This window comes from Capsicum annuum, unplaced genomic scaffold, assembly GCF_002878395.1.
Source record: "Capsicum annuum cultivar UCD-10X-F1 unplaced genomic scaffold, UCD10Xv1.1 ctg995, whole genome shotgun sequence".
Lineage (NCBI taxonomy): Eukaryota > Viridiplantae > Streptophyta > Magnoliopsida > Solanales > Solanaceae > Capsicum > Capsicum annuum.
The window spans coordinates 437963-456553 of NW_025896043.1; the positions used below are offsets into that span (position 1 = coordinate 437963).

General features: G+C 33.1%; 2 protein-coding genes across 2 annotated transcripts; one reads left to right on the top strand and one right to left on the bottom strand.

Moving 5' to 3' along the window:
* Positions 1–3486: 3486 nt before the first annotated feature.
* Positions 3487–17657, bottom strand: LOC124895734. Its single transcript, XM_047406166.1, has 4 exons — positions 17517–17657; positions 12596–12770; positions 4074–4636; positions 3487–3988 (listed from the first exon to the last, which is right to left on the bottom strand). Exons 3-4 carry the CDS (start codon positions 4619–4621, stop codon positions 3907–3909), a joined length of 630 nt encoding a protein of 209 aa, XP_047262122.1. The 5' UTR covers positions 4622–4636; positions 12596–12770; positions 17517–17657; the 3' UTR covers positions 3487–3906.
* On the top strand, positions 15403–16162 carry LOC124895757. The gene is made up of 2 exons (XM_047406184.1): positions 15403–15750; positions 15962–16162. The coding sequence occupies exons 1-2, from the start codon at positions 15403–15405 to the stop codon at positions 16160–16162; spliced, it is 549 nt and encodes a 182-aa protein (XP_047262140.1).
* Positions 17658–18591: the final 934 nt, after the last annotated feature.

The window sequence follows — 18591 nt, forward strand, 5'->3', positions numbered from 1 at the left end:
AATTGAGGCTAGTTAGATTGTTGAAGGAAATGCTTGTCCGTTGTTAATTCATAACAAAATGAGTGTGGATCTGTATATCAAAATTAAGAAAACTGAGCGTGGTTTTGGAACCTATCCACTCATCATCACTACATTAGATATGTCTGGAAGTGAAATTTTGTTTGATGGAAACGTCGGAGCAGTAATGTGTTTGAAAAGTCCATCATAAAAAGTTGCGGAATTAATTAGTTACAAATATGATTCTTATGCTCCTTAGCCTTTGTTGGATAAGAAAGGGAACAAGATCATTACTTACTGCAAACATAGCGATGTTAAGGTTGGACAAATCTATAAGGATAAGGGTACTCTGATTTCTGTTATGACAAGGTTTACAATTAAGAATTCCTTTAATTTCTATGCTAAAAGATTGGACAAGAAAAGGTATGTTATGGTTTTTTATGTATCAATTGTGGTTAATAATCTGCACCTTAATTGAATTTTGTATCTAATTTTTGTCGATTATTGTTTAACATAAATTTTTGACAACAAATTAATAAAGTCGAGATACATTTTTTTATGCTAAAGATATATTTTTCTCATCTTGCATCTTGGTTTATATATTTATGTTTAATGATGTATCTCATTGTGTTTTAGTTTAATCTATATCAACATATGAAGCAAACATAATATTTTTATACTAGATACATGTTGTACAATTTTTTGTGGTTTATGTATCTATTAATCTGTTTTTGGCAGTAAGTGAAGGAAAAAAGTTTGAAGTTTTGTTTTAATTGATTCAGCTATGTCCTACGATGTTGTTAAGAGGATTGTGTTTGGATATATAAAGCATCATATCGGCGGGGGACTAAAATTTTAAAAGTTAGAACTTTCTCAAATATCCACACATGCTCGTTGAAAGATCGAGTTTTTACTCAACTTAAAGCTACAGTTGGGTTTGATAGTGGTTTTGCTTCTCCAAAACATGTCAATTACAAGAGAATACACACTCCGAATGATATAATTGAAGATATTAAAAATGCTTTTGGTGTAGACATTAACTCTTAGAAGGCTTGGAGGGCTAAAGAACGTGCGATTGAGATGATAAGTGAGAAACCCGCGGATGGTTAACGACAAATGGATAGATATGTATACATTTTAAATTATGTATATCCAGGTTCACATATTAGAATGCATAAAGCAGAGGATAATAAATTCATGTATTTTTTCATTGCATTGCAACCTTTGAAGATTGGATTCAAGTATTGCAGGCCTGTAGTTGTTGGTGGTGGTGCGCAATTGAGTGGAGCTTATAAAGGTACATTTGTTTCCGCAAGCACACTTGATGGAGAAGTTAATTCAATTTTACTTTTATGTATAGTTATTCTGTGATGTCATTCATTCAAATAATAATCTTTATTATTTGTTATGTTTTTTTTATTTGAGAAATTGTGTACTTGTATCAGCGTCGTGAGTTTTTTTATTATCAAAATTGTAGGATGCATTCTTCCGCTAGCGTATGGTGTGGTTGACATGAAAATGAAAATTCATGGACTTGGTTTTTTGAGAATTTTAGAATTGCTTTTGGAGAGCGCGACAGTATGTGTGTTGTGTCCTACCATCATGAAAGCATAATAAAGGCTGTCAGCATTGTATATTCGAATGTGCCGCACCTTGCCTGCATTTGGCACTTGTGGAAGAATGTTTACACAAACTTCAGGAAGAGTAAAGATAGACTTAGCGATATTTACTATGCTATGGCCAAGGCATACCGTAAAGATGATTTTGATTTTTTTTAATCAAGTTGGAAAGATTGATCAGAGGATAAAGTCTTATCTTGAGGATACAGGATTAGAAAAGTGGGCATGCATGCATACACCTGTTAACAGAGGTAGGATAATGACTTCAAATATAGCAGAGTGTATAAATGGTTGTATAAATGGTAAACTTAAGCTAGTACGTGAGTTACTGATAATTGAATTTCTAAAGAAGGCTAGAAAATTGTTTGGAAAGTGTAACTGCAAGAATAGAGAAAGAGCATCTTATACAAACATATCACTTGGTAGTAGATTCGAAGGAATTCTTTAGCTAAATACTTCAAAATCTTCAAGGTTTAAGGTTAGTTTAGATACTTATTTCTGTTTGACATATTATATAATATTTGATTAATGTTAGAAGAGGCTATTTGTTTTATAATCTTGTTTTGAAAAATGTTACAGTAAATGCATCAATTATTTTGTTTGAAGTGATACAAAAATATTATACAGAAGATCGATATGTATCTATGTGTTAACATACTATGATTAATATTATAGGTTAGTGCTTCATCAACATATGTGTATTCAGTTTACGATGACGGCAAGAAGTACATAGTAGTCTTGATAGGAGGACTTGCAGTTGTGGGAGATTCCAATTGGACGAGATAACTTGTGAACATGAAATTGCAGTTCTAAAAAGCAAGCGCGTAGTTGATATGAAGCTTTATTGCTCCGAATATTACTATCCTGAAACATTAAGAAAGACGCATCAAGAATCGAAGTTTCCAATGCCCGATAATAAGGACTGGATTGTGCCACAAGAAGTTATGGACGAAGTTGTGTTACCACCAAACTACAAACATCCACTTGGAAGGCCAAAGAAAAATAGGCACAAGAAATCAAGTGAAACAATCACATCCAGTAGGAATTATTGTGGGAGATGTGGTTATGAAGGTCACAACAGACATACTTGCAACTTTTTTCCAAAGGATGAGTGACCATGTAATTGTCTAATGAATAATGTTGAAATGTTTCTTTGCTTGTTGCTGGATTTTTTATTTGTTTGATTCAACATTTTAATTGATGTTACTACTGATTTTGTTAAAATTTTTTAGGATTAACAATTACCAAAATAAACAGCTTTTATGTTCCTTTGTTAATTTGTTATATATCTATTTTTTATGATGTATTTTGGAGTTACACATCAGATAGAAATTAAGATATATTGAACTGACAATGTTATTAAATTGTATATTAGTAATTCTGCCATATTAAGTGATTGAAAAGTTGCACATTCTTATAGGATGTATCTTCCATAAATTTATAGATACAAGTTTTAATAATTTGTATCAATTGTGAAATATAATTTTTTTGCATTATTAAGATGTAGTCATATAAGTTCTGCTTTAATTTGTTATGCAGGGTATAGTCAAACATGTATTCCGATAAACAAAAAATAGTTACAGATACATAAAAATTTAATAATTTGTTGGTTACTGTCATTATATAGTAAAATATGTTTCCTTATAATAGACACATACAATATGATAGATATATCTCATATAAAATAATAGATACGAGTTTAAATAATTTGTATCACTTGTAAACTCTAATATGTCAATAGTTTTAAGAGTTAGCTCTATTAAGTTCTGCTATAAATTGTTATGCACGTTAGAGACAACATGTATTAGAAGGAACAAAAAATGCTATATATATACAATAATGCAATATTGTGATGGTTAGTACCATTATATTGTAATAAATGTTTCTTTATTTTAGATACGTACAATTGTAAAATATTTTAAAATATGTATCTAATACAATGTCTGTAAAAAGTGTAAGAAAAACATATAAAAAAACATAAATATATATTTAAATGCTTTAGCATTGCGTTATAATGGATGACAAAATATAAGTATTTAATCATTAAAGAAAATAATATATGTTTATCTAAACATCACTTTCATCATCAAAGTTTCTAACATCATCAACGCTTTTAATATCCAATTAGATAACAAATAAACAACTACTGAATATTCAAAACACGGTATGTTTCTTTTTGTGCAAGCTTTCTCCTTGGCCTTGGTGGATCGTCATTCTCACTAAAATAGTCATGCTCTGCTTTTTCAGATCCATACTTGCACAAAAGACTAGCATATATCAGATGATGTTCTTAAGAATCAATACCCAAAGATGGAATGCCTAATCCCTTGCATAGATACTCAACATAGAAAACTACAAATACACCACAATCCCTGCATAACAATTACTAATTTAATTAAAAAGACCAATATACACGTATACGATAATGAAAACAACGAAAAGAAATGTAATACTTACAAACTTCCTAAATCTTTTTGTGCTATCTCGGATACGTATTCCACTTGAAATGGATCACGTTTGATCTTTCCTTTGTAGGATGCCAATGTAGTCCAGTTAGGTGGTACCTTTTGCTTAAAAAAATCACTATACTGAAGGTAAGTCAGAATCATTACAGCCAACTTCTCAATCACTCTTGTTTTTGTTCTTTTTCGTGAAGAGGTCATTGAATCGTACACATGAATGCATTGATCCTTTAAATCAATGACTGTCAATAGCCAGTGAAAGGCACTAACACAGTTAATGGGTATAAAGAACTCATTAACCAGATGACAAGGATGGCCTGCGCGTGGACTAAACCCCTTGATGGTGTTAATCAATGACATCTCCATATCAGCAACCTCATCAGTCTTTGCAGACGCATCTTGAGTTGCAAAATCCTTACCAACGTCAGCTTTATAGTAATTTACATATGCCTTATCGATGTACACTTTGAAAAAGCAATCTGCTATAGTGTATCTGTTGATTGGAAAATTCTTGTTCTTATACTTCTTCCACAAGTGGTACATGATGACATCCACATACTATTCAAAATACAATAAAATGGAATACATATTAGAGCAGGCAACTGTAATGATTAAAACTAAAAGAGATATAGATTAAATTCTTTATATATCTAAGGTAATTAGAGGGAAAATACAGGAAATTGAAATAGAAAAAAATGAACAAGATACATATTCATATAGAATGATACATGTTTTGTTGTTATGTATCTAATACAAAATACATTCAGGCAAAAACATACCAAAAATATCTTTACTGTCAGGACATCATCAAGATTTGACAAATACAAGTTAATATTGCATGATCTTTAGCTTACACAATTATTCTAACTTAGGTAGTCAATGTAACAACCTCATGTGATAGTCTATAACACATCATCGTAGATATCACAAATTCGAAATGCATATCATACAGTCTGAAATAAATATACTAATGGAAATGTACTTTCACGATGTCACAAAGTTTGAATTTGGATGTCCATTATGAAAATATCTCATCATTCCAGCACTTGTTTTGTTGGTACATTAGGTAGAGCCAGTTATTGGATTTTGGAAAAGCAACTACGAAATCTTGTTGACAAAATCTAAGATTTAGAATGAGCAAGTTTGTGTCTGGGGTGCCAGAAAGTATGGTTAAGAAGTGCAGAACAATGATGTTAATTAAGGATATGGACATATCCAGGCTCATGGTCCATGCTCAGCAGATAGAAGAAGCTAAGAATACGAAAAAATAGAAAGCGAGAGAGAATAAGAAAGATAGAACAGATAGTTTCAATTTCACTCAACCTAAGTTAAAGGGTGGTAATTGTTCTCAATTTCTCCCAAAATCTTTGGTTCCAACTTCGTCCTCCACTAGTGCTCCGGTACCTAAGTTCAGAAACGGTAACAAGGGTAGAGCTCCAGGCTCTAAATCTCAGGGTAGTGTCAGCAGTGCTCAAACAAATCCCCTATGATATAAATGCGACAGAAATCATCAGAGTATCTGCAGGGCTGGCAGTGATGTTTATTTTGGGTGTGGAAAGCCAGGCCATATAATCAGAGATTATCCTCAGCCAGGTTCTCAGGGTCAGTATAATTGTCCCCAGCTCAGTTCGGTCACCTAAATCACCAGGGTGCCGCTTCCAGTGCCACCAGTGGGCAACGCCCAAATAGGTTTTATGCACTTCAACCTAGACAAGATCAGGAAAATTCTCCTGATGTGGTTACTAGAACGTTACAGGTCTTCCATTTATATTTTTATTCCTTGCTAGATACAGGAGCTTCTTTGTCTTTCGCAACTTCTTATATAGACATTAACTTCGGAGTCAGTCTAGAAATCCTAGAAGAGCCTTTCTAAGTTTCTACACAAGTGGGTAAATCTATCATATCCTGATGGGTATACAAGAACTATCCGATTATGATATCTCAAAAAGTTATGTCATTCTCGACATAGATTGGCACTATTCATGCTATGCCTCAGTTCATTGTAGGAACAGAATTGTTCATTTTTAGTTTCCAAATGAATCAATCCTTGAATCAAGAGGTAGTACCCCAACGCTGAAGGGTCAGTTGATTTCATAACTTAGAGTGAGAAAAATGATATCCAAGGGATGCGTTTATCATCTTGTGTGAGTGAAAGAATCTAGTTTAGAGACTCCCAATCTTGATTTAGTTTTGGTAATGAATTCTCTGATGTGTTTCCTGAAGATCTTCTTGGAGTTCTCCCATAAGGTAAATCGACTTCAAAATAGACCTTCTTCCAGACACTCAGCCTATATCTATTCCACTATATAGAATGGCACCAGATAAACTTAGAGAGTTAAAAGAATAGTTAAAGAAACTATTAGATAAGGGGTTCATCAGACCTAACATTTCCCCATAGGGTGCACCAATCTTATTCGTGCATAAGAAAGACGATTCCCTCAGATTGTGTATAGACTACCATCAGTTGAACAAACTAATAGTCAAGAATAAATACCCAATTCCTAGAATCGATGACTTGTTTGACCAACTTTTGGGCGTCAGTTACTTTTCTAAGATAGACCTCAGATCAGGCTATCATCAGCTCAGGGTTGGAGAATGTGACATTCTGAAAGTAGCTTTCCGAACTCAGTATGGTCACTTCAAATTTCTAGTCATGTCTTTGGTCTTACTAATGCCCTATCAGATTTCATGGACTTAATGAATCGCGTGTTCAAGTAGTACTTGGACATGTTCGTTATAGTCTTCATCGATGACATACTTATCTATTCCCATAGTGAGAATGATCACGCAGATCATCTTAGAATCGTACTTCAGACTCTCAAAGCTCATCAGTTGTTCACCAAATTCAGTAAGTGTGAATTTTAGCTAAGGTCAATAGCATTCCTTGGTTATATTATTTTCAGTTATGGTGTTAGAGTTGATCCTCAAAAGACTGAAGTAGTGAGTAACTGGCCTAGACCTATTTCTCCATCAAATATCAGGAGTTTCTTAGGTTTAGATAGATATTACCATCGGTTCGTTGAAGGGGTTTCATCTATTGCATCCCCCATGTCCAGATTGACTCAGAATAAAGTCAAGTTCCGATGGTCAGATTCTTACAAGAAGAGTTTTCAGGAGTTAAAGACTCGACTCACCTTATGCCTAGTTTTAACTCTACCAGATGGTTTAGATGGGTTTGTTCTGTAGTATGATGCATCCAGAGTAGGTTTAGTTTATGTCCTCATGTAGAGAGGTAAGGTTATAGCCTACACTTCTAGATAGCTTAATCCCCATTAGAAGGATTACCCTACCCATGATCTTGAGTTAGCAGCTATAGTGTTTGCCTTAAATATTTGGAGTCACTATTTATATGGGGTGCATGTGGATGTGTTCACATATCACAAGAGCCTCCAGTATGTATTTTATCATAAAGATTTGAATCTACATCAGAAGAGGTGGTTAGAATTACTAAAAGATTATAACATGAGTATTTTGTATCACCCGGGCAAGGCCAATGTAGTGGCAGATGCTCTCAGTAGGTTGTCTATGGGTAGTATGGCTCATTTTGAGAATGGTAAGAAGAAGTTAGCTCGGGAAGTTCATCAGCTTTCCTGACTAGGTGTCCACTTAGTCGATTCAACATAAGGTACTGTATGGGTGCAGAATAGTTCAGAATTATCTCTGGTTTTTGATGTAAAGGAAAAGCAGGATAGAAATCCCATCCTTATTAAGTTGAAAGAGTTAGTCAGAGGTTATAAAGTAGAGGTTTTCTCCCAAGAGGGAGATGGTGTGTTGCATTTCCAGGGTTGGCTATGCGTGCTAGGTGTAGATGACTTGAGGCAATGAATTCTTACAGAAATACACGATACGCATTACTCTATTCATCCAGGGGACACTAAGATGTATCGTAATTTATGGGAGGTCTATTGGTAGAGTAGGATGAAGAGAGATATTATGGAGTTTGTAGCTAAGTGCTCAACGTGTCAGCAGGTTAAGATTGAGCACCAGAAACCTAGTAGGTCCTTGTAGGAGTTCAATATTCCCATATGGAAATGGAAAGAAGTGAATATGGACTTTGTGATAGGATTGCCTTGTACTCATCATCAGCGTGATTCTATTTGGGTCATTGTAGACAGGATGACCAAATCAGCTCACTTCTTGCCAGTTCATACTTCCTATTTATTTGAGGACTACGCCAAACTCTATATCAGAGTGTTGTTCAAGTTACACAGAGTTCCAATTTCTATCATCTCATATAGAGGTACCTATTTTACCTCTCACTTCTGTAAAGCATTCTAAAAAGGTCTTGGTACCTAAGTTCACCTCAGTACAGCCTTCCACCCTCAGACAGATGGTCAAGCAGAAAGGACTATTCAGACTCTAAAAGATATTTTAAGTGCCTGTGTTGTTGATTTTAAAGGTAGTTTGGATGACCACTTTTCTTTTATCGAATTCATATATTATAACAGTTACTATTCCAGTATTCAGATGGCTCTGTTTAAGGCTTTTTATGATAGGATATGCAAAACTCTAATTGGTTGGTTGAGGCGGGTGAAGTCGTAGTAGTAGGGCCTGACTTAGTGTTTGATTCCTTATAGAAGGTTCAGTTGATCAGGGAAAGTCTTAGGGCTGCCCAGGGCCGATAAAAGTCATACGCAGATGTGGGGAGAAAAGATCTCAAGCTTGATATTAGTGATAATTATTCTTAAAAATTTCTCCCATGAAGGGGGTAAAGAGGTTCGGCAAGAAGGGAAAGCTCAGTCCTTGATATGTCAATCCTTACAGAATTCCTAGTCATTTCAGAAAGGTAGCTTACGAGCTTGAGTTGCCTTCATATCTAGCTTTTGTACATCCAGTGTTCCACGTCTCCTTGCTAAAGAAATGCATTGGTGACCCAGTAGTCATAGTTCCTTTATAGGGCGTAAATATTTAGAATAATCTCTCTTTTAAAGAGGTTCCAGTCTGGATCCTCGATCATTAGATTCGCAGACTGAGGAACAAAGAAGTTCCCTTGGTCAAAGTTCTTTGGTGGAATTAGTCCATTGAGAGAGCTACTTGGGAAGAAGAAGCAGATATGCGAACCCAGTATCCTCATCTCTTCTCTGCAAATTCAGATTCAACTTAAGGTAAGAGTCTTCCATAGATTTACTAAGTTCCATGTTTACTTACAGTTATAAACTTGGTATTCTTTACTGTTGCATATTCAGTCATGCATTCATTAATCAGTTTAGCCATGTACTCATGCATCAGATATGCAAATTCAGCATGAAAACTCAGCTTATCAGTAGTTTCAGTCATATATTCCATGAATTAGATATTCATGTTCTATGTAAAAACTTAGTCTATCAGTGTTTCTTAACTTAATCAGTCTCATTCGAGGATGAATGTTCCCAAGGGAGAGATATTGTAATACCTCGTATTTCCCTAGCTTAATTTAACTCTCAGTACATGAGTTATTCTATACAAATTTTTCAAAATACTCATTATTTTTTAGTTTAGAGCTTACCATTGCATGGGAAATTCAGTCAGCTTTCCAATGATATAAAATTCGCCCAAATTCGATACCCGGGTAAAGAGTTATAGCATATTTGGTAAAGCAGTGTGCCAACAGATACTTCACCGCATCGTGGAAGCCAGCCAAATGGCAGTTGTGAAATTCTAGTGTTGCTCCGCGATAATGGCGCGTAACGCCATAGACCCAGTTCACAATTGTCCTTTTTTCCAGTGAAGTTACGCGATTTCACTGCATCACGATGAGTCCCAAATTCGTATCTAGTATGACAATGTGATTCCACCACGTCGCGCCACTAGCCAATTTACCAGTTGTCAATTTCCAGTGACACGGCATGATAGCACCACATCGCGCCAAGGGCCCGGGTTGAAAAATTTTAACATAAATTAAAAGTTTCAACCAGGGTTAAACTAGTCTTTTCCCATGATTTTAAAACCCCCAGATATGGGATTTAATCCCTAAAAACATTTTAAAACCCATTATTTATTAACTTTTCCCACAAAATCAACAAGCTCTCGTTCAATTAGCAAACCCTAATCTTCAAGCAACCAAGAGCAAATCTCAAGAAACTCACCAAGAACTACAAGAACTTATCAATTCAGGTATGTTAGGTGTTCATCTATGGGTTCCTTACACCCATAGAGTCCAAGAATCCATTTTTATAACTACAAGATGATTGATTCATTATTTACATACTTGAAATTGGATTGTATTCATATTCATGATATTAATTGAGTTTCAATCCATGATTAATTATAGATTCCATGAAATTGAAATAGCATGTATGTTGAATTGCATAGTTCCCATGTTATAGTCCTTGAATTTGCAAGTTTCTGTGTTGTAGTTACAATGTTTACATACTTCCCATGATTATATGCATTAAGTTGTGCTCTCCATGTGGATAATAGAATGTCCATCTGAATTAAATAGTGTAATCATGACATGCTAGCATATGTACAAGTTTATGCTCTACAAGTGTTTGATAAAATGTCTCTATTAATGAATTATGAACAAGTGGACATTGCTATGCTTTTCAAGATTATGTTATGCTTGACTTTCATGCTATTGAGTCCTGGGAGTATTCAATACCTGAAAATCTAGTTGTTACCTAGAGCTACAATAGTTATAGAATAGTCCCAGTTATGACACGAAATAGTAGTACTAAGCCAGTTAACAGAACTCAGTGAACTCAGTCAGTTATAGAACTCAGTATTAGTCTACTTCAGCTCAGTATAATTAGTTCAGTATCTATTCAGTTAGGAGTAGGATTCAACATCGAGTGAATCCAAGGGTGGGGGCTCACCTGCCAGTAGAGGGTGTGATCCTTAGAAGCAGTCCTTATGTTCTAGAACTACGTATCCAGCGTAGGTTGAGACATCAACCTTCCAGTTGAGTGTTGATGAGGTATATCAACCTGCCAGCTGAGGGTTCCATTATTCTCATTATAGTTCCTGCTAGATGAGGGTAACTCAACAACTTATCTTTACCCATGGCACGGTACTGACACTTTTCCAACTGGGGTTACAAGTTGGACCCCAATCAATTCAGAAAGAGCCATGTCGGTTAGATGATTACCTCCCACAGTCTCAGTTCTAGTCTCAATATAGAACTCAGTTCAGTTCTATAGAATCAGGACAGTTAGATATAGTCAATCAGTGTCAGTAACTTAGTTATTAGTAATTTTAGATATCAGTTACTCACTTATCAAAACTTAGAACTCAGCTTCAATAAAAGTTCAGTTACAGTATACACGTATATGTAAAGTATTGCATACTCAGTATTTATAGCAGTTTCAGTTATCCATGTATCATTTAGTCAATTATTGTTCATGCATATAAATCCTTGAATTCAGCCTTACCTCATCTAGCATACCAGTACATTCCATGTACTGACGCATACTTTCTCTTTGCTCTATGATGTCTTATATCATAGGTTTGGATACTCAGATTCCCGACTACGCATATACAGATTCAGCCAGCAGTATCAGATTTAGTAGTGAGTCCTTACCTATTGAGGATATGTCTTTATTTCAGTAGCTTTAATATTTTAGTAGTCGGAGTTAGCTAGGGGATTGTCCCATCAACTCCACTTTTAGACAGTTCAGTTAGAGGCTTTTAATACTAGATTATCAGATATTATTCAGTTTTGCAAATTATTATTATATTGATATTCTTTATCAGTATTCAAATTTTGAACCTTATGGCATTTCAGCCTATTTTCCACATTATTACAGCATTATGATTCAGTACTCATAGCATATATCCGTCATGGGTTAGCTTGTGGTCCCTTGGGGTTATAAGCACTGTGTAGCATCCGAGGTATAGATTCGGGGTGTTACATGTTGAGATAACATCCAAAAATAGTCTTCTCAAACAAGTGTAAAACTTCTTGGCCGACAACTTCTTTAATTTCATCCTTAAATCTTAAATTGCATGAACTTACAAATCTAAGAGGATGAGTTGGAATTTCATAATAACGTAACTCAATTCCTAAAAACAAAAACAAATTACAATAAAGATAAAATTAGTTGAGATGCAACAAATCTACATTTAGACACTACAATATAGACAAAAATTCTAAGAACATCATAATTTAGATACAATTTAATACAAGATATATGTATGTAGTTATAAACTTTTATCTTTTGTAATACAACTTTCAATAACAATTATACAACACTAGATACATTTCAAGACATTAACAGTAAGTCATAGATACAAGTTAACACAACATGTATCTATGAAGTTATAACTTGTATCTCTTATAATAAGACTTTTAGTAAAATTTAAAAACAATAGATACATATCAAAGCATTAACAATAACTCACAGATACAAGTCAACATAACATGTGTCTATGTACTTATAAACCTGTATCTTTTGTTATATTAATTTCATTATAAAAAAATACAAGATACATATAAAATTGGCAATAAAGAATCAGATAAACAATGAATTTCTAAACGTATCATCCAAGTCAAAATATGTATCTCGGCCTAGTATTCAACAGATATAAAAATGCAATTACCTTAGAAAGCTCATCTCTGCAAATTGCTTTGACAATTCTTCTTCTCTTGGCGGGAGCTTTACTTGCAGAACTGTTGGATCCTCTTTTCTTAGAACCAGTTTCTTTTTTCTTGTCCTTCTTAGCATGTTTTTGCCGTAATTTCTTCACAGTTTGGGGATCGTTTCTATGTTTTAACCTATTTTCATCAAAACCAACAAAGTCATAGCCAATATTTCTAAGAACGAAGTTTACAAGTTGTTGAGATTCTTTGATACTTTCTAGCTGAGAAAACCCAAGACTAAACGAAGGTCCAGAATCTCTATTCATAATGGTAATTCAAAAAATAAAATCTAAAAAGGTATAATCAAAGAAATCACTCAACCAAAACACTCAAAATTTTAGACTACTTTACTTGCGCAAAATATTTTTTTTGAAAAAAAAAAAGTAAAAAGGGAATAGAAGAAATTGAAGCTAATTTTATGGGGGAAAATTACCTTACTTGAAATTTTTGAATTAGATGGAGAAATTAGATTAGAAACCACCCATGATTCAACGGTGTACAGAGAGGATAAATGGATTATTTTTTGGCACACAATCCACTTCTTAGTAGGAGGTTAAAACTTGTATCTCAACTTTACCAAAAAGTGGTAAATATTGGGATTTAAGTAATATTTTAGAAGTGGGGGGATTTTTAGTAGTTTAAAAACTTAAGTTGTTTATTCAAGTAATTTTCCATAAAAGTTACATATATAACGACATGTTTACCAGTATTTACAAAAAATCTCATCTTTTTTATAAATCTCATAAAATCCTAACTTTTGACCATTGAAGAAATAAGTTAATTAACTTAGATACATATTATGGATACATGTTTTAATCAAACTAACTAGCATGTTTTAAGGGATGTAACGAATAACCTAGCATTAAAAAAGAATTGTTTGGGTTGACGTAATTAACATAATCTCATCTGGTGTTTGGGTTGACGTAATCAACTCTGTGGGATATAAGAGCGATGGAATTATGATAAGTGAACATGTAACTTATGAAAAACTGATTGCAACAATTGTCGAAGAATTGGAAATAGATAAAACCAGGAAAAAAATTGAGACTCGTTACATTCTTGAAGGAAATGTTTGTCCATTGTTAATTCGTAACGAAATGTGTGTGAAGCTGTATATCAAAATTAAGAAAACTGAGCGTGGTTCTGGAATCTATCCACTCATCTTCACTACATTATATAAGTATACAAGTTAATTACTGTTGGATGGGAATGTGGGAGCAATAATGTGTTTGGAAAGTCCATCAGAAAAAGTTGTGAAATTAATTAGTTACAAACCTGATCATCTGCTCCTTTGCCTTTGTTGGATAGGAAGGGGAACAAGATCATGATTGACTGTAAACATAGTGATGTTAAGGTTGGACAAATCTATAAGGATAAGGGTACTCTAATTTCGGTTATGGCAAGATTTGCAATTGAGCATTTCTTCAATTTCTATGCTAAAAGATCAGACAAGAAAAGGTATGTTATGGTTCTTTATGTATCAGTTGTCGTTAATAATCTGCACCTTTATTTAATTTTGTATCTAAGATTTGTTGATTATTGTTTCACATAAATTTTTGACAGTAGACTAATAAAGCTAAGATATATTTTTGTATGCTAAAGATACATTTTGATCATCTTGCATCTCAGTTTATATATTTATGTTTAATTATGCATCTCGTTGTGTTTTAGTTTTATCTATATCAACATACGAAGCAAACATAATAGTTTTATATTAGATATATGTTGTACAATTTTTTGTGGTTTATGTATCTATTAATCTATTTTTTGGCAGTAAGTGAAGGAAAAATATTTGAAGTGTTTTTTTCATTGATTCAACTATGTCCTACGATTCCATTCGGAGGATTGTGTTTGGATATTTAAAGCATCATGTCAGCAGGGGACTGAACTTTTTAAAGTTAGAGCTTTCTAAAATGTCCACACATGTCCGTTAAAAGATCAAGTTTTTACTCAACTTTAAGCTATAGTTGGGTTTGTTAGTATTTTTACTGCTCTAAAACTTGTAAATTACAATAGAATACACACTTTGAATAATAATCGAAGATATTAAAAATGCTTTTGGTGTAGACATTAACTATCAGAAGACTTGGAGGGCTAAAGAACGTGTGATTGAGATGATAAGGGAGAAACATGTGGATGGTTATCGACAAATGGTTAGATATGCATACATGTTAAATTCTGTATATCCTGGTTCACATATTAGAATGCATAAAGCAGAGGATAATAAATTCATGTATTTTTTCATTGCGTTGCAACCTTTGAAGATTGGATTCGAGTATTACAGGACTGTAGTTGTTGTTGATGGTGCGCATTTGAGTAGAGCATATAAAGGTACATTTGTTTCCACAAGCATGCTTGATGGAGTAGGTAATTAAATTTTACTTTTACATATAGTTATTCTATGATGTTATTCAGATAATAATCTTTTTTATCTCTTATATTTTTTTTGTTTGATAAATTGTGTACTTGTATCAGTGTCGTGAGTTTTTTTATTATCAAAATTGTAGGACGCCTTCTTCCGATAGCGTATGGTGTGGTTGATAGTGAAAATGACAATTCATGGACTTGGTTTTTCAAAAATTTCAGAATTGCTTTTGGAGAGCGCAACTGTATGTGTGGTGTGTCCGATCGTCATGAAAGAATAATAAAGGTTGTCGACATTGTATATCTGAATGTGTCACATCTTGCCTACATTTGGCATTTGTGGAAGAATTTTTGCTCAAACTTTAGGAAGAGTAAAGATAGACTTAGCGATATTTACTAAGCTATGGACAAGGCATACCGTAAAGATGATTTTGATTTTTTTAATCAAGTTGGGAAGATTAATCAGAGGATAAAGTCTTATCTTGAGAATGCAGGATTTGAAATGTGGGCACACGTGTATGCACCTGTTAACAGAGGTAGGACGATGACTTCAAATATAGCAGAGTGTATAAATGGTAAACTGAAGTTAGCACGTGAGTTGCCGATAATCGAATTTCTAGAGCAGGCTAGAAAATTATTTGGAAAGTGGAACTGCAAGAATAGAGAAAGAGCATCTTATACAAACACGTCACTTGGTAGTAGATTCGAAGGAATTCTTCAGCTAAATACTTCAGAATCTTCAAGGCTTAAGGTTAGTTTAGATGTTTATTTTTGTTTGACATACTATATAATATTTGATTGATGGTAGAAGAGGCTATTTGTTTTATAATCTTGTTTTGAAAAATGTTACAGTAAATGCATCAATTATTTTGTTTGAAGTGATATAAAAATATTATACAAAAGATCGATATATATATATGTGTGTGTGTGTGTGTATTAACATATTACAATTAATATTGTAGGTTAGTGATTCATCAACATATGTGTATTCGGTTTACGATGACGGAAGTAAGTACATTGTATGTCTTGATAGAAGGACTTGCAGTTGTGGGAGATTCCAATTGGACGAGATAACTTGTGAACACGCGATTGCAGTTCTAAAAAGAAAGCGTGTAGTTGATATGAAGTCTTATTGCTCTGAGTTTTACTATCCTAAACATTAAGGAAGATGTATCAAGAATCGATATTTCCAATGCCCGATAAGGACTGGATTGTGCCACGAGAAGTTATGGACGAAGTTGTGTTACCACCAAAATATAAACATCCACCTGGAAGGCCTTTTCTCTTTGTATTTTTTCATATAGATCTTTTAGTATTTGTAATTCTTTTTCTAACTCAGTAATCCTATTATTTTTTATTTCTTCTATTTTTCGTATTTCATCCGTAGTTTGTTGTTTTATATTTTCTATTTCTTTTTTCCTGTCTATTTCTTCATTTTCTTTTGTTATTCTTACCATAGCTGTTAGTTTATCTTCTAATTTTAATTCTTCTTTTTCTAACATTAAATATAAATGTTCACCTATTTTCTTATATCTTCTTCCTAAATTAGAAAATACTATTCTTACTTTTAACCATACCAATTTTATTTTTATTTTTTTTGGGGGGTAGGGGGTGTACTTGGATTATATTTTTTCATAATATATAAATATAGATATAGACCAATATCTGTTAGATAAATACCAATTAACTTGGATACTGCTTCTATCATGTGTGTTGAAATGCTATGTCATAGCATTCTTTAGTTATTTGTTTTAACCTTATTAATTCTTCTATATTACTTTTAAGGTATACTATATGTTCCATATTTCTAGTTTTTATGTAGTCAAGCAGATCTTTTTCATAAGTATTTCTACCAATCTTATTTGCTCCATATCTCTCCTCCAATATTCTAAGTATTCATAATTTATCATTTTAGTCTGAGTAATACCAATCTGAATAATAATATCTACCATCAAAATCTACATTTTCTAACTCGTGTTCTATCCATTCAGTATTTAGTAACTCATCTTCAAAATCAAGTATCTTTTCCCATATGATTTTTCTTATATCTATTATTTCTATATCCTTAAGTATATACAAAATAAGTATCTTGACCCTATCTATCATTTCATCCGATAAGTAGTTAGTCATTTTATTTCATATGATGCTTATTTCAAAATATTCCCTTCAATCATATACATAAAAAAATATGATCATCTTAGATCACTATGTACTAGATTATCCTTAGATAATTATGCTCCTCTGTCACTATTAGCATGGAACGTTTGAATACTTCTTCCCTAAACATCGCCTCAACTCTGGTTACTACCCTATCACGGCTTCTCTGCCTTACTGGTTTCACCTTTAGGATGGCATAGTTCTGGGAATTTTTCTCTTTTTCTTCTTTGCTAATAAACTTCAAAACATATTATCCTTCAAATAATTCTACTATATAGTAACTAACATGAACTTATTTTATTATATCATGATTGTCAGAAATTTATGAATTTAGCTATTCATAATTATAAATGAAAATACCTATTTTTGTAGATTTGATGATTCTGGGCTTTGATTTTCCATAGCTGATTATAAAACTGAATATCTTTATTGAATATTTAAGAAAATTTTGGTTGTGTACAAGGAGGCTTGCTTTCCGTGTAGAAAGTCTTGCCTTAGATTGCCAACGGCTTTTCTATTTATAATCTACAAAATGAAAATCCTAAAACTATTCATATTCTACACTTGTCGAAAAAGTCAAAAACTAATAATGGCTATACAATAATTTACATCTTAAAAGTCAAAAAGTAAACCTAACTTTTCACTAAAATACAAAAATAATTTACATGTAGCTTTCTTCTTGTCTTCTCCTTTATCTTTTTATTGGACCGTCCTTCTTTATGTCGCTTTCTGCTTTATGTCAATTTCCTTATCTCATGTTGTCTATCTTCCAGCTGGATCCTTATCTTCTTGGTTGATTTTTCTTCGTTTATTGTATCTATTTTTATTTTGTACCTACCTTGATTAATTTTTATCCTTTATTCTAATTGGACTTCTGGGATAATATTATCTTCTCTATTACATCTCGAACATAAATGATCTGGATATTTATGACCTATTAATTTGTAATATCTTGTTAATAGCTCTTCTAAAATAAATTCCTTTTTAATTGATCTTGCAGTCGGTTGTCTTTCTGGATAGAGTAATGTCATTATCCATTTTTGGAATTCTTCCATATCTGACTGTCGTAGCTCTCTTGAATTTGAATAGATCATTTGCTAGTCTCGCGAATAGTAGCTCCATATAGGGTTTCTATTAAGATAATTATTTGCTAGCTCTTGAATAATCGTAAATATCCCAATAACTCATTTATTTGCGTAGAAATTTGGTATTTCTACCTTAGGTATTTCTGGTTGTTATCCAATATCTTCTGGTATAATCATATCTCTGGTTAATCTGATCTTTACAACCTGTATAACTAGTTTAATTTCATCATATAATATCTCTGCTGGTGCAGTATAAAACTTTATAAAAAATAGGTTTCCTTTGGTTATTTTTTTGTAAATGGTGAATGCTCTGTATATCTCTGGTATGGCTGTTAATTCGTTTCCATCTT